Raw genomic sequence first — 15,287 nt, 5'->3', positions numbered from 1 at the left:
GCTAAACGTGGGCCAGTCTCCCCTATACCAGTTTTGATATTTAATTTTGCCCAACTGTAAACTTTTGAGTTGAATTCTTAGAAGAAGCTGTTATCTAACCATAATGTGGTTTGTGTCAAATCGCTTTTGTGGTGTTTATGTTTTCTGGAAATTTGAAGTTGGACAGAGGATCTCTTATATTATACTGTTGCAGGAAAAGTAGAACATGGAAAATGTTAAAGGCCGAGTTTTAGCGAAATATAGAATGACTAGCTTCTAAAGACCTATATTCAAAGGACTTCGGGAAGTATTAGTAAGACCCCTCCCCCTCCATCACAGAAGCGGCTGCCCCCCTCTACACAAGATGCTGCCTACGCCCATGACCTTTGATACGAGCAAGCAGCCCAAAAGGTTTGAAAATATGTACCGTTTGAAGTTTTAAAGGGATGCTAATTTTTTTTATTTAATATCTCTAAAAAGTATTTAGTCTGTGTCATTACACTAAATCATTGAAGGATTTAAAATATTTTAGTTAAAACATTTTTTAAACTTATGAAGACTTAGACTAATTTTTATTAAATCCCCGAGACTCAGTTTTCTTTTTACAGTCAGCCATAAGTTTGGCTACGGTTTGATGGATGCAGGCGCTATGGTATCCCTTGCCGAAAAATGGACTACAGTTCCTCCACAGCACATTTGTCAAACTCCAGAGGATCTTCAAGAGAGGTGAGTCACACTGTCTTGTTTCCATCTTAGCGTTTAATTGATTCTCTAAAAAAGTGAATAAGAAAATGAAAATTGTAGTTGAATGCTAAAGAAAATGAAGATTGAAAATGAATTTTAAAAAGAAAATCAAAGTGAAGATTAAAAACTGAGGAACCTGATAAGAGGGGAAACCGTCGTTTCAAAGAATTACAAAGGGATTTTTAATCGGAATTGACAGAAAGAGTGCCGCTGATTAACTAGGCTAGCCTTAAAACAGGTCTAACTTTAATTAATCAAAATTTGTGTTCCAGTTGTGTCTGTTTGTTTGTATCCAGCCGGAAATTCTCTGTAACTGGGCCGATTCTTTAGTTTTAAACTGTTTTCATTTATCATAAATTTGAAAGGGCTAGTTTTTTATACATTACTTAAGCACTAAGAATATACACTAATAATAATAAAAAAAAGAGATTTTAAGATTTAGATACACAAATGTATCTATTTTACTATTTTCGCAAAAGCGGTTCTTTAACCTTCATCCCCATGTAAAGCCAAATGAAAAAGAGATGAAATGAAAAAGTAAATACAAATATTGTTATATTTAATAAATAAAATAGAAATCTGTTATATTTATAACAAAATAATTTCAAACATAATCAACTGTCTTTAATGAAATAAAAAAATAAATTTTATTTCCAATAAAACCAAAATGAACAAGTTGTCAGATATATTTTATTTATTAAATAAAATATTTAGTAAATACACCCATTAATTTTATTTTATTTAAAATTAATTTTGTGATTCTGTTCAGTGACACTAGATGCTATTAGTACTTTTGTTTTCTTTTCCAAGAAACGGATTGAGTTCATTCTCTTATTAGTTTTTGTACCTTTTTTCTGATCTCTTGAGATAAATATTTTCAAAAGCCGGAAAAGCATGTAGCCCTTCATGTTTTTCAAGGATATAGCCCTTCATACTGTCTTAGTTCTTACAAAAAATGTTTTGTAAGTCCTTTCTAAGGATTTTGGAGTTTTCTTGGGAGCTATGTTGCTAGGAATTTTGGAAAGGGAGAAATCTTTCATTTTATCTTTAGTTTTAATATTGTTGGAAATGAATGTTTTGAATAGGTTTTGTCACACACATTAGTCTTTTTGAGTAGGGGTTACTGTTTCCATTGTAAACTTAGGTTTTGGTTATATTTAAATACTTATTATATTTCATTTAAATAATTATTTGAAAGGTGTTGCCTGGTAAAGATTGAACCAAAAGTTCTTTAAAAAAAAGTCTTATTTTGATTCAAGTTTTCCAATAACATTTCAAGTTTTTTTTTACAAATGGATATTTTATATGGAATAATAATTATTTTATCTGAAATACCTTGAATTTTCTTTTTATTATTCTTATATTTTTTTTATTATGCTGTTTCATTCTAAGTGAATGGGCATATAAAATTAACCAAAAACGACAACATTCATTTGTACCAGGAATTTTGGAAAAAGAGATATCTTTCATTTTATCTTTAATTTCTATGGGGATTTATTTTTATTCTTAATTTTTAATTTATTTTTATTTATTTTTAATTTCTTTAATTAATTATCTTTTAATTTCTATTGTCGGAAATGAATGTTTTGAACAAGTTTTGTTAGTCTTGAGTATATATTCTCAAAATAGCCTTTTTAAACAAGGGTTATTATTTCCGTCTTAAACTTTCGTTTTAATTTTTTTTATGTTATTATTTAAAAGGTGTTGCCTGGTGTAAATTTAAACAATAGTTAATGAAGGGAAAATTCTTATTTGATTTGAAGATTTTCTAGTTTTCTTATAAATAGATATTTTATATAGAATAATAATTATTTTATGGGAAATACCTAGAAGTTTTTTTTAATGTTGTTTCATTCTGAGCGAATGGGCATAAAAAAAACACTCATCCCTACCTCCCTGGAGATTAAATTCCTCAGGAAGGAGTTCTTCAGGGAGTCCATTACAGAAAACAAATTAAACACAACACTTCAAATATATTTTTTCTAATATATGTTCTATAATTTCTAATGTTCTATATGTTCTATATGTATATGTTCTATATGTTTTTTATATGTTCTAATAATGTTCTATCCTCTGCTCTCGTCCTGAAAGTTTACAAAATCTAGTTTACAAAAGCTAGCGCTGACAACCAAGTTCTTTTGTCGACCAAGTATAAACAATTCTGCGTTTTTCTTGTAAGTTATGTGTATAATTGAATTTTCATATCCATTTTTTGCTTAAAATTATTTTATTATCAAGGGTTATTCCGGACGGGTTTGGCGCAAAATTGGACATAGTCATTGAAACAGACGCTTGTGCTGGTACACCGTTCGCTGTTCGATATTTAGAACATGTCCAGTGTCGGATTTCGCTTCGCTACGCACCTCGAGGCAATATTCGTATTAGGCTGACATCACCGTCTGGTACCCCATCAGTTTTACTTTTTGAACGACCCCGGGATTTGTCTGGAACAACTTTTGATGACTGGCCGTTTTTGACTGTTCATTTTTGGGGTGAGAGGGCTGCTGGACGATGGAAGCTAGAAATCATCAATGCTGGAAGTCGGAGAGTCACACAGCCAGGTTTGATAATCTTTTCTGTTTTGGTTATACCAAAAAGTATGAGTAGCTTACAAGAGTGGAAATTGGCGTTAATGTCGACAAAAAAGAAAACCATTGCCATCTAGTATTTGACCTTTTTTTCACTGTAAGTGGCCAAATATATTTTTAGTGTAATTGACATAATTAGTGCAGTAATATGTGTCTCGTCTCAGTTTCTGACTGGAACACAATTACGAAACTTAAAAGGAATGCCAAGAAACTGCAAACGCTAGATGGCTTATGTGATATTTTTTTTTTTTTTTTTTACAATAGTGCCTGTTTCCACTCTTATAAGTCGCCCGTACTCTTTGGTTTATTCTTCTCTTTTTAATATTATAAAAAAGATCCATGGACAAAAAAAAAACTGCTTTTGGCTAGTATTAGAGATCAAATAAAATAAATTATTTTTATTTCTATAGGGGCAGTTTTTAAATTTCATTAGCTAGTACTATTAGTAAATCGTTACAACTAATAGTTGCATAGATCACTATGCCCCCTGGCTATGTGAATTGCTATTTTCTGGCCTTAATGGCGGCAAGGCCCGAGAAACACTCGAGTATTTTTTTTCTAGCGTTTTTTTGCCGTTGCTACTCTTAACGCGTACATACTGGGCAGTAAACGTTCTACCGTCGCAATATCAGTCGACGGTGATAGATAAATCATAATTAGATCTGAAGCAGTGCAATAAGTGTTTATTTTGTTGATAGTGTTGTGTATAACATGAATAGAGAACAACTTCTTGTGTTAACGTTATTTCGCCGTCGATTGAAGAGGAAGCAAAGAAATAGACTTGAAATAATTGAAAAAATTATTGAAATAATTAAATAATTAAAAAATAATTAAAAAATTAAGTCCTTCCCGCCAAGACATTGAAAAATACTTTTTACTACCCCCCATATTCGTTTGAATTTAATTCACGTAGAGGCATTGGGGGTGGGGGGGGTGGGTGGTTGTGTTTAAATATTATTTAGTTTAGGGTACATAAATTAGATTAACACTCATTGTTTTTTATTTATGATAAATAGGAATCATTTCCCAGGAATCATTTATGACTTCCAATTTAATTTTTTTTATGATATACCCTCTACCAACACACTCGTCAGCGGTAAAAAACCTAAAACTGAATTGTTCTCACCGGCTGATATATTCTGTGCATGTTGTTCAATTGCTTATTTTTTCTTTATCTCTAATAGCTTTTTGAAACCTTTTAGCTTTTCTTTGTAATCTAAATATTGTATCATAACTGCTTTTAAATTAGTGCACCGTAATTTCAATCCTGACAGCATTCTGGTTCCAGGAAAGTATAACACGGAACCATAATCAAATAAATAGTTTCAGTCTTTATACTTCTTTTGAAGTCCATTTGTTTTGTAATTAGTTACTAGGGGCCTCCAGATGCTTATATCTGAGGGAGGGGGGCTACCACCAAGGAATTAACCACATCCTTTTTCAAAGTCCCCCTAGCAAAGTGGATGGCACACTGGCCTTGCAATTCTATGTCCTTTGGGACGTGGGTTCGAATCCTGGTGTCACCAATCTCAAGTCCTGCATTGGGAAGGGTCTCATTGGAGTGAATCTGCTAGCTCAGCCGCCTGGGGTTTGGATGCAATGGGTTTTTGAGGCCTGAGTCTCGATCCAGTTGGATCCGCCCCACCACAAATTACAAACCTTTTTTTCGGGCTTATGTCATCCTTTGATGAGGGACCGACATAGTCTTTGGTTGCTCTTTATAGTCACATATTATTTAGTAATGGCTGGGACAACGATTCTAGCTAAACAAATAATAATTTTTCTGCTTCTTCCACAAAGGAAACTTAGGAAGAAACATAATAAGATTGAACTTCAAGAAGTTTGCAAATAGAAATCAAGAAGAAAAATAAAATAGTTTTTTTTAAATAAAAAGACTAAATAGATAGAATAAAATCGAAGAATTAAATTGAAAGATAGAAAGAATTAAAATGAAATATAAGTATAAAATACAAACCCAAGAAGTATGTTATAAATGGAGCGGTGGAAATTAAGCTTCCAGTTCCAAATTGTCCTTAGTCACAACTTCCGTTGGATTATGGTTTATCTGGCTAACCTTAGAGATATTTAATTTGTATGTAGTGGCGTCAATTCACAAATATTTGGAGAGAGGGGACCTAAATATATTTTTCTAATTGTAGGGGCGGGACGTTTTTTTTTCAATGAAAGTAACAAAAATAGGCTTTTTTCGATGAAATTACCCCCAGCAAAAATATTTTTCAAATTCTAAAGGGTAAAAAAATACACAAGGGGAGTGGGCACATTCCTTATTTGAATCTGCTGTTTGTATGCAAATTTGCTGCTTATAGCCCGTGCCATTGTATTTTGCTCGTGAACATTCGTACTCAGATATCATCATTTATCTTATGATATACATACATGCGTGTATTTAAAAACCAGTGGCCATATACCCAAAAACAAATAAATAAAAAAACAATAAGGAAAGAACAATAACACTCAACAAATTTAGACTACAGCTTCTTTCCGCGCCATCAGACTATTCTCTATAAAACAACCTAACGCAATAATTAGGTCTCTCGAAGTAGTCCCCAAAACACCTGGGAGCAGCGGTACATCCCCATGAAAAAATATATCCCTAAAATTCGCCAAACTTTGGCATCTACTCAGAAAGTGGTCCATCCCATCCCCGAACTCCCTACAGAGGGGGCAGGCACGCCTACTTCCCGAGCCATCCTCATCATAAGACTCCCGGTAGCCTTTACGCAGTAGTATGCAATTTGCCCGCGCCTGTAACCAATGTTTAAGGGTTCTCCACGGTAGATTCAGCTTCAAATAAAACTCCTCCCCATACACATCTTTAATCTATCTATAAAAATGCAGGCTACTAGAATTTTCCAGACCCGTTAGCCAAACCTGAATCTCTTGGTCCCGAAGGCGCGATGTAAATTTACCGAGGAAATCTTCAGGTTTACCTAGAGGACCCTGCCCCTCATTCCATGCCCATTATAAACCAGCATTATCCAACAGTGCTTTAACTTGTTTTGGCCATGCTGCCTTTTTGGTAAAACTCAACATCTCTGTGTAGGCCGCTTTCGCCAGGCGGTTATCAGGTAAGCACGTAACCTGTAACCAAAACTTAAGAACTGTTTTGAAACTTAAGAACCGAGGAAATCTTACATGATATATAAGAACTCAAATATTTGTAACTAAATTTGAGCTTTCATGTTTGAATTATTATATTCTCTCCATCTGCTATCCTGTATGTTTCCCTCCCCCTTTTTCCCAAGATTTTGGGATAGTTTCACCTTAAAAGGAATTGGCCTACCTTTGATAAGGAAAAAAAAGTTAAGGCACTCATCACTGCTTCCTCTGCGAAAAAGTGATTTTCCTCGTTGCTCAAGACGGGGGACTGTAATTCTCCTGAATGGGGTTTTCGGCAGTGGTGATTTTTGTCATTTCGATCCGGCACCATTTTTGAAGGGTTTCAGGCTATTTCTTCAAAATTCCCATAAATCTGCAATAAACCATAACGATAAATATTAGGCGAAATAACAGTTACCATTCCTGAATCAGCTTCAAAATGGCTAAGAGAACTGATAGACTATTTGAATTACCCTTATTGTATACCTATCTACCTCAGTTATCCCCTGGGATGGATAATAGACTATCATCAATAAGGGAAAATAATCATTTTTATACTACCCTGAAAAAATTATGCCAGGTTTGCCTCTGACAGAGACTATCTGCCTTGGCTTTACTCTAATTAGCCTTGGCTCTCAAGTCTTTCATCACTTCCATAAAATTGATAATTCAAATTGATAATTACCCTTACTATGTGCTATATACCTTAATTTTGCCTTTGAATGTATGATAGACTATAATCAAGAATTGAAAATAATCATTTTTAAACAACTCTGAAAAAGTTATGCCAGCTTTACATCTTACAGAGACTGTCTGTCTTGGCTTCACTCTAATTAGGCTCTCACATTTTTTATTGTTTTCACCAAGTTGATAATTGAAAATTCTTCCTCACTTGATTTTTTTTGTTTCAAAACTTGTTTCTAAATTTCTGGTTACTATGGGCTAGACTTCGTCTCTTACTAAGCTGTATCTGACGCTGCAACCATAATACCTGACAAATTGCAGGCATAATTATTACTTTATTTCATGTTCAAAAAGTTATGACACGAATTTGATTATATTATGAAATGTCCGTGGAAATAATAGAGAGCTTTTCGACGCGTGAATAATTGTTCAATAATTTCCCTGGGCTTGTGTTAAAATTTGTCTGCGATTTAGCCGGATTTCATTGTTTATCCACTTGAGAATTGATTTGCAGTCGGAAGTTTGATTAGTAGTCTGTTTAGAAAAAGTCAAGTTTGTTGCTTTTTATAAGTCTTGTATATTTTCATTGTCATAAAGGTAAATCGACAACAGACTCAAACCAAAGGGCATGAAAAGTAACCTTTTAAAATTTAACAGAAAATTTGTGGCGCAGTAAAAGGATAAACAGAAATAGTAACTAGAATGACGCTGTAGTAGTAACAAATTTTTTTTCAATATTAACTATCTTTTGGGGCCAGGATTTTTTCCCGGGGGGGGGGGTACAAAAAACTAAAAAACACATGCAATTTTTTATATGGATTTTTGTTACGTTTTTTACCAGTCGGGTAACTTTTTTTTTTGGGGGGGGGGGCGGGTTCAAACCCTGTAATCCCACTGGATAAGGCCTTGTTTTGGTGGTTCACTTGAGTACCTCTAACTCTTAACTCAAAAATTTTATTTCTAGCTTTAATTTTGTCCCTAACCCTAACTTAATTTCTTACTCTAAAGGTCTAACTCTAGTGTATATTGTGGTTTGTTATACAAGGAATCCTGGTGATGATTTCTGCTACCCGGGGATTATGGTATCCCAGTGTGTGCCCTTGGATCATGGGACGATGCTGGACAGGGTCTATATTCTTTGTTACCCCTGGGAATCCACAGGAATTGAACACTGGCTCTCTCAACTGAAAATATCATTTAAAAGACCGGACAGATGTGCCGTTTTCCAAGCCTACTGACCCCCTGACCCCCGTTCAGAGTCAGAGATCAGAGTCACGCCACTGACCCCCGTTCCAAACCAAATAACAAGCGATACCAACCCTGGACTCCAACCCTGGTCCTCACGGACAAAGGATTTCGACAAGGTCTTCAAGGACAAAGGACAAACCAAATAACAAGCAATACCAACCCTGGACTCCAACCCTGGTCCTCACGGACAAAGGATTTCGACAAGGTCTTCAAGGACAAAGGACAAACCAAATAACAAGCGATACCAACCCTGGACTCCAACTCTGGTCCTCACGGACAAAGGATTTCGACAAGGTCTTCACGGACAAAGGACAAACCATACAACAAGCGATACCAACCCTGGACTCCAACCCTGGTCCTCACGGACAAAGGATTTCGACAAGGTCTTCACGGACAAAGGACAAACCAAATAACAAGCGATACCAACCCTGGACTCCAACCCTGGTTCTCACAGACAGAGGATTTCAAGTCTAGCGTATTGACCACTCAGATAACGGACAAAAACCTCTATAGGAGAGACAAGAACTTGGTAAATCTCACTGAAAAATGTTTTTCTCTGAATTTAGTTGTCGTTTTTTCAATTATTTTTTTTTATTTGTTTAGCATCCATGCCTCATAGCGCTTTTTTTTCCTTGAAATACATTTTGCTGTATAAGTGTTGATGTTTTACTGTTTATACTGATGGTTGTATTGAAATGCCTATTCTTGAATATTGTGAAGTACTTTGTACTAGCTTAATGTTTAAATGCGTGCCCTCTACAGTCACTCAGATAAAACTGTAAATCTATAATTTTTATATTCTTCAAGGTAGTATTTTTATATTCTTTCTGCCTTTTTCGTCCCTTCTGTCATACTTTCCTGTCTCAACTAAGTTTTGTTTCTTGAATAAAGATAAATATTAGGTTAAGACATAAATGAGTGTATTTTACTATTTCATTATTGAAAGAAGTAGATGTCAAAATATTAAATGATATGTGGTAAAGATGAATTTGCATCTAATTTTTCTAATTAGGTAATTAAGGTGCCTAAGAGAGTTGAATTGATTTTACGAATGAAAGATCTTAAGCCGAACCGGCCAGCCATGACAAAAAACTAACAAAGAGAAAAATCTCTAAAAAAAAAAAAAACAAACGAGACTGTGGCCAGTGGGGAGAAAAGGAAAACAACAGAAGTTGTTTTACTTGAGGGATATTTTATTTTGTAATAGTTATCCAATTAAGTTCATTGATAAAATAATTGAAAATAGACGGGCCAAACATAGTAGTAGGGTTATTGAGGTTTCTCAGTCTTTAGATTTAGTTGTATCAAAAAGCTTCATTTCATTACCATATGTACCTGGTTTGGGGGAGAAACTTTCACGGGTTTTACGTAAGTTTGGTATTGATACATGTTTCCAATCGCTGAGGCCAATGAGTAGTTTTTTTAGTTCTGGTAAGGATTTAACTCGGGGAAATTTAGTAAGTGGGGTGTATAAAATTCCGTGTTCTTGTGGGAAGTTCTATATTGGTAGGACTCACCAACAATTTGTTGAAAGGTTTATTGAACACCGTAATTCAATAGAAAAAAACCCTACAATTAAGCAAGCCTCCAGAAACTTTCGTTTCAGCTTTAGCAGAGCATATTTGGCTTCAACCAGACCATTTTGTAAAATTTGATGAAGCCTTGGCTATTTCTAATGATAAGGGGTACACCCAATGGGCCAGGGAAGCCATAGAAATTAAAAAACATATGTTTGCTAACCTTTCCATAAAGAGGGACACGGGTAATTTAAATATTGACCCAATTTATGATAACCTTCTAAAGAGTGAATCAATTGTCAATAAGGGAGTAAAGATTTTAAATAATAACAAGGGGACTATTTTACCTGTTAGACAAAAACGATTTGCTTCAGTAATAGCTAACAAAAGGATTATTTCGCAACTTAATAATTAAATTAATTAACATTTTTTTTATTTTTCCTCATTTACTCTGGTTTCCTCACTTAATTAACTATATTTTTTTAGCATCTTTTCCCGCCGTTGTTTTTTTTGCGCCGTTTTTAAATTTTTGTTGTTTTTGTTTTTTTTGGTGGTGGTTTTATTGGTTTTTAGTTTTATCTTGTTGTTTTTTTTTGTGTCTTTCGTTCTGAATACGCCTTGTTTTTATAAATGCGAAATATACACGTTGTTTTTTTTCTGTTTTTTTACTTTTATCGCCACTGGCCACAGTCTCGGGTGTTTTTTTTTTTTTTTTTTAGAGATTTTTCTCTTTGTTGGTTAATTGATTTTACGGCAATGGGACCCCCCCCCTCGACCAACCTCTCCCAAGGGTATTTAAGGTCTAGCTGAAAATCATACCAGGGAATTTGCCTCGTGGGAAAACCCCCTGCTCGACTTTTAAATGCCATATATCATATAACAGTTTAGTGCTTTTTCATGATCAATTTTTCCCTTAAATTTTGTTCTTGGGGTGATAGTATTGAACCAATGGGCACAGAAGGTTTATTGAGTATTTATTTGAATTTTTTTATATAGTAGCTTTCTATAGAAAAAGACTTCGCCACAAAAGAAATACCGTTTTCAGCCATTCTGTGATGTCTTAGCGTGACGTGCGCTTTTGTAGGGTATTGGGACGGTGAAGCCATGAGGCAGTGAAGCCAGCTTGTTCGTTTGCGCATATTTCCCTTATATAGGCTGGAATAAATTTTTAAATATAAAAATAAATACTGATAAGAACTTAAAATGAGCATAAAGTGCCTAGTATCGGAGGCGTGACTACCACCCATCCCACTTTATTGTCAAAGAATTTTAGTAAGATATGGTCCACCCTATACTTAAACCACCTCGTTGAAAAACGAAATCAAAATATAGTGGATACGATCTATTAATAAGGTTTAGTAAATAAGGAATTATACTCTATCAAACTTTGCTAGAGTTCCTGGCAGCCCCCTCGAATGTTTGTCTTTTTATCATTTTTTTAGGTTGAAATTCTTTTTTACTTGCATTTAAAAACTCCCTTTTTATCGTTCTATGTATTTTGTATACACAATCTTGTACTACTTGCTTATCATCTTTTATATTAGGTTATAACTGTTTTCGTTGTACATACCGCCTCGATCATTGTTACTTTCTGCCAAGATTCATCTTTTTCACTTACTAATAATGAAATTAATAATAAAAAAGATCTTAAAAAAACGAAAGTAACTAAATATAAGGAAGCCCTTAAAACAATCGATTACAGAAAAATAGATGTTCCAAAAACTAGTATAAAAATTATGAATAAAAACAAGAAAAATAAAATAAAGCTAGGGCTAAAAGTGTGTCACGAATGATCGAAAATTGGAAGGGAAATGCCAACGAAAATATTTATAGATATTTTGACAAAGCAAAAACTAAAAAAAGAGACGAAGGAAATCTATGTGGTTAACAACATAAATCAAGAATTAAAAGGGTGCACCACTATAAAACGAAATTAATCCTTATATGATTATCCAGTAACAAGAAATTATTGTAGATTTAGTTTGGAACTTTCCATTGAGAGGTATAACCGGGTATTTAATAGGGGGGGGGGGTATCATATTCTGTGAATACTTGGCTTAGCACTGGCTTTTGTCTGATTTTATTTTGAGGAGGGTGATGAGTTTCTCGAGGTTTTTTTTTTTCGGTTTCTCTCCTACCTTAATTTATGTTGGTCTTCCAGGATTCTAAAGGGACTTTTGAAATTTCTTTACTGATTTTATTTTCAGGGATACTGAAGAAATGGCAACTTGTTTTCTTTGGAACAGATGTTGACCCAGTTAGACTCCGACCTACTCCAGCTCCCCTAGTGACTGACAACCGGCCTCTGAACACGGCTCGTTTTAATGGGTTCCCATTCGGGTCAGCTGGAGGGTTGCGTTTCTCCCCAAGTGGTTTTACACCAATTACTGATCTTTTTCCAGCGGGTAGTGAGAACCTCCTAGCATCGTCAGGGTATCTTGGTTTAAGTGGTATTGGTGGAAGAGTAAATTACACAAGAAAGATGGACTTAAAGTGCACAAGATATCAACTCAATGAGTAAGTGGCATTGTTCTATATTACCGCTAGTTGCAGCCATGCTGCCACCCCTAGTGATTTATCACTCACAAGATATCAACTCACTGAGTAAGTCGCATTGTTCTTTATTACCGCTAGTTGCAGCCATGCTGCCACCCCTAGCTTTTATCACTCACAAGATGTCAACTCAACGAGTAAGTCGTATTGTTCTTTATTACCGCTAATTGCAGCCATGCTGCCACCCCTAGTGATTTATCACTCACAAGATATCAACTCAGTGAGTAAGTCGCAATGTTCTTTATTACCGCTAGTTGCAGCCATGCTGCCACCCCTAGTGATTTATCACTCACAAGGTTTCAACTCAATGAGTAAGTCGTATTGTTCTTTATTACCGCTAGTTGCAGCCATGCTGCCACCCCTAGTTTTTTATCACTCACAAGATGTCAACTCAACGAGTAAGTCGCATAGTTCTTTATTACCGCTAGTTGCAGCCATGCTGCCACCCCTAGTGATTTATCACTCACAAGATATCAACTCACTGAGTAAGTCGCAATGTTCTTTATTACCGCTAGTTGCAGCCATGCTGCCACCCCTAGTGATTTATCACTCACAAGATATCAACTCAATGAGTAAGTCGCATTGTTCTTTATTACTGCTAGCTGCAGCCATGCTGCCACCCCTCAACAGGTGACAACCATGGTTGCTGCTTGAGACTAAATGCCGAATCTAGAGGTCAACCTATGTTGTTACCTATGTTGTTGCCAGTTATACAACAATATGAGGCATCTAGCTTTAATACATTTTCAAATAAAACCAAAATTTGGTTTCATATCACTGTTTAAGTAAGGGGAACACTAATTGCTGAATTAGCTGTAATGTTCCATGCTAGTAAAGCGAAAATATGTATATAAGTAAATATATTTTATTCTTAATAAAAATATATTAAATAAAATATATTTGTTTTTGATAAAAGTATATTTTTTTAATAAAAGTGTTTTTTTTTTGTACAAAAAGCCCCATTTTTCTAGGGGGCCAACCCCCCTTTTTTAATAAGAATATTTTGAAAATGGATTTTTTTTTCAATAAGACAACGAAGAATAAAAATAAAGTTACTATATAAATTATTATCGTAAAAAATAAATACAAAAATTAATTATATAATAAAAATATATATAATAAATATATATATTATTATAATTTTATTATTGTTTTCGTATTAATTTTTTTAATTCTTCACTGTCTTATAAAAAAAGAAGACATTTTTAGTATATTTTCCTTTCAATTTTGAATGGAAAGTTTGTGTGGTCCAAGAAATTATTTATAGTTCTTGCTAGTCTAGAAAATCTTAGAGGCTTTTCTAGCTTTTCTAGAAAGCTAGAGACAAGCTATAGTTCTTGCTAATCACTTAATGAGATTCTTAATGAGGTATATTTAACGAGGTATAGCAGCATGTATGTGATAAAAACTATATGGCTTCGATGCCGGAGTTATGGGCGAAGTGTGCTTAAAAGAAGATTGATATTTTTGGTTTCTTTTAATGCATATTGAAATTTATTTTAATATTGTTGTATGTTATTATATTATTGTATATTGTATTGCACATTATATATTATTGTGCATTCTTATGTTATAATATTGTTATAATAGATAGACAGATAGTAAGTAAAAAAGTAAGTATGACGGCACTAGACCCCTAAGGTCCAAACCAGCGGTGCTGATCTTCGTTTCGTGGCCCTTCAACCAGGAAGTGCAATGGGGGGCTGGAGCCAGCCATCCTGTGCTTTCGCACATCCTTCCTGCTTACCTTCCCCAGATTTCTCCAGGTACCCATTTAGAGATGGGTCGACTCTGGCTGAGCTTACAAAACACACCACTGACCCGCGTCCCAAACCAAATAACTGGCCACGCCAGGGATCGAACCCTTGCCCCTGGGACAATGAATTTTCAACCCAGCGCATGTCCATTTAGCCAGGACGGCTTTAGATAATCGACAGGTAACAGATAAATGAATCAGTTTTTAGAGGTTTTGAGAGTTGAGGCTGCAATAATAGGTTTGAAAATCAATGTCAAGAAGACTAAGTTGCTAAGACTAGGAATAAGTGAAGGTGAAGAGGTTATGTTGGGTAAAAAGAACATTGATCAAGTGGACATCCTCTCTTACCTAGGTAGTATTGTTTGCAAAGACGGTGGGTGCAGTGAAGATGTTAGAATTAGAATAGTCAAGACCCAGGGTGTTTTTTCACAGTTAAAAAGTTTGGAAGAAAAAGAAGAAGAGTCTGCGAACCAAGATTAGAATATTGGAAGCTACAGTGATGACAGTGGTCAAGTATGGTTCTGAAGCATGGGCGCTCCAAAAAGCGGAGGAAGATTTGCTAGATATTTTCCAGAGAAAATGCCTACGAGTTGTTTTGGGTACCCGACTGACTGACAGCATATCAAACATTAAGCTGGACGAAAAATGTGGTTCAATCCCACTTTCTAGGGCTATAATAAGAGAAAGGGTGAGATGGCTAGGACACGTTCTGCAGATAAAGGATGACAAATGACCAAAGATTGTCCTTGTTGGCCAACCGTCTAGGGCTAAACGAAAAGCAGGTCGTACCCGAATGGGTGGGAGCATGTCACAAGGAAAGATTTAAGGGAAGTGGAATCTTCTTGGGAAGATGTAAATAGGGAGGTTTTGAATAGACTGGGATGAAGGAGGATCATGTGTAGCTGTATTGGCTTCAGGCAGCTTGGTGCTGCAGTGAGTTGTTAGTAGTAGTAGTTGTAAAATATTATTGCATCTGTTTGAAGGTAATGTTGTGTCTTAAATCAAACAGAGCATATTGTTTTTGTGTTTTGCTTTGTTTGTGTTTTGTGTTTCTTTTTGTGTTCATCTAGCTGATTAGTTGCATTTTTAGAAGTATAA

At 35.0% G+C, this 15,287-nt stretch overlaps 1 protein-coding gene across 4 annotated transcripts in view; it reads left to right on the top strand.

Annotated features, from left to right (window-relative positions):
- Positions 1 to 15,287, top strand: part of LOC148939277 (furin-like protease 2) — a 137,107-nt gene that overhangs the window by 84,308 nt on the left and 37,512 nt on the right. For all 4 annotated transcript variants that reach the window (XR_016143538.1, XR_016143537.1, XM_089106997.1 and 1 more), the window contains exons 11-13: positions 588 to 705; positions 2,962 to 3,284; positions 12,088 to 12,397. Coding sequence is in view for 2 of the 4 variants with exons in the window: in XM_089106997.1 (XP_088963123.1) it covers positions 588 to 705; positions 2,962 to 3,284; positions 12,088 to 12,397 (751 nt within the window). In the remaining 2 variants the exon portion in view is untranslated. The remainder of the gene's footprint in view (positions 1 to 587; positions 706 to 2,961; positions 3,285 to 12,087; positions 12,398 to 15,287) is intronic.

Source organism: Artemia sp. Qi Xiang Cuo, chromosome 21, assembly GCF_049724085.1.
Source record: "Artemia sp. Qi Xiang Cuo chromosome 21, ASM4972408v1, whole genome shotgun sequence".
Classification (NCBI taxonomy): domain Eukaryota; kingdom Metazoa; phylum Arthropoda; class Branchiopoda; order Anostraca; family Artemiidae; genus Artemia; species Artemia sp. Qi Xiang Cuo.
Note: the sequence above shows the minus strand (reverse complement) of the source record. Positions and strands in the feature narration are given on the sequence as shown.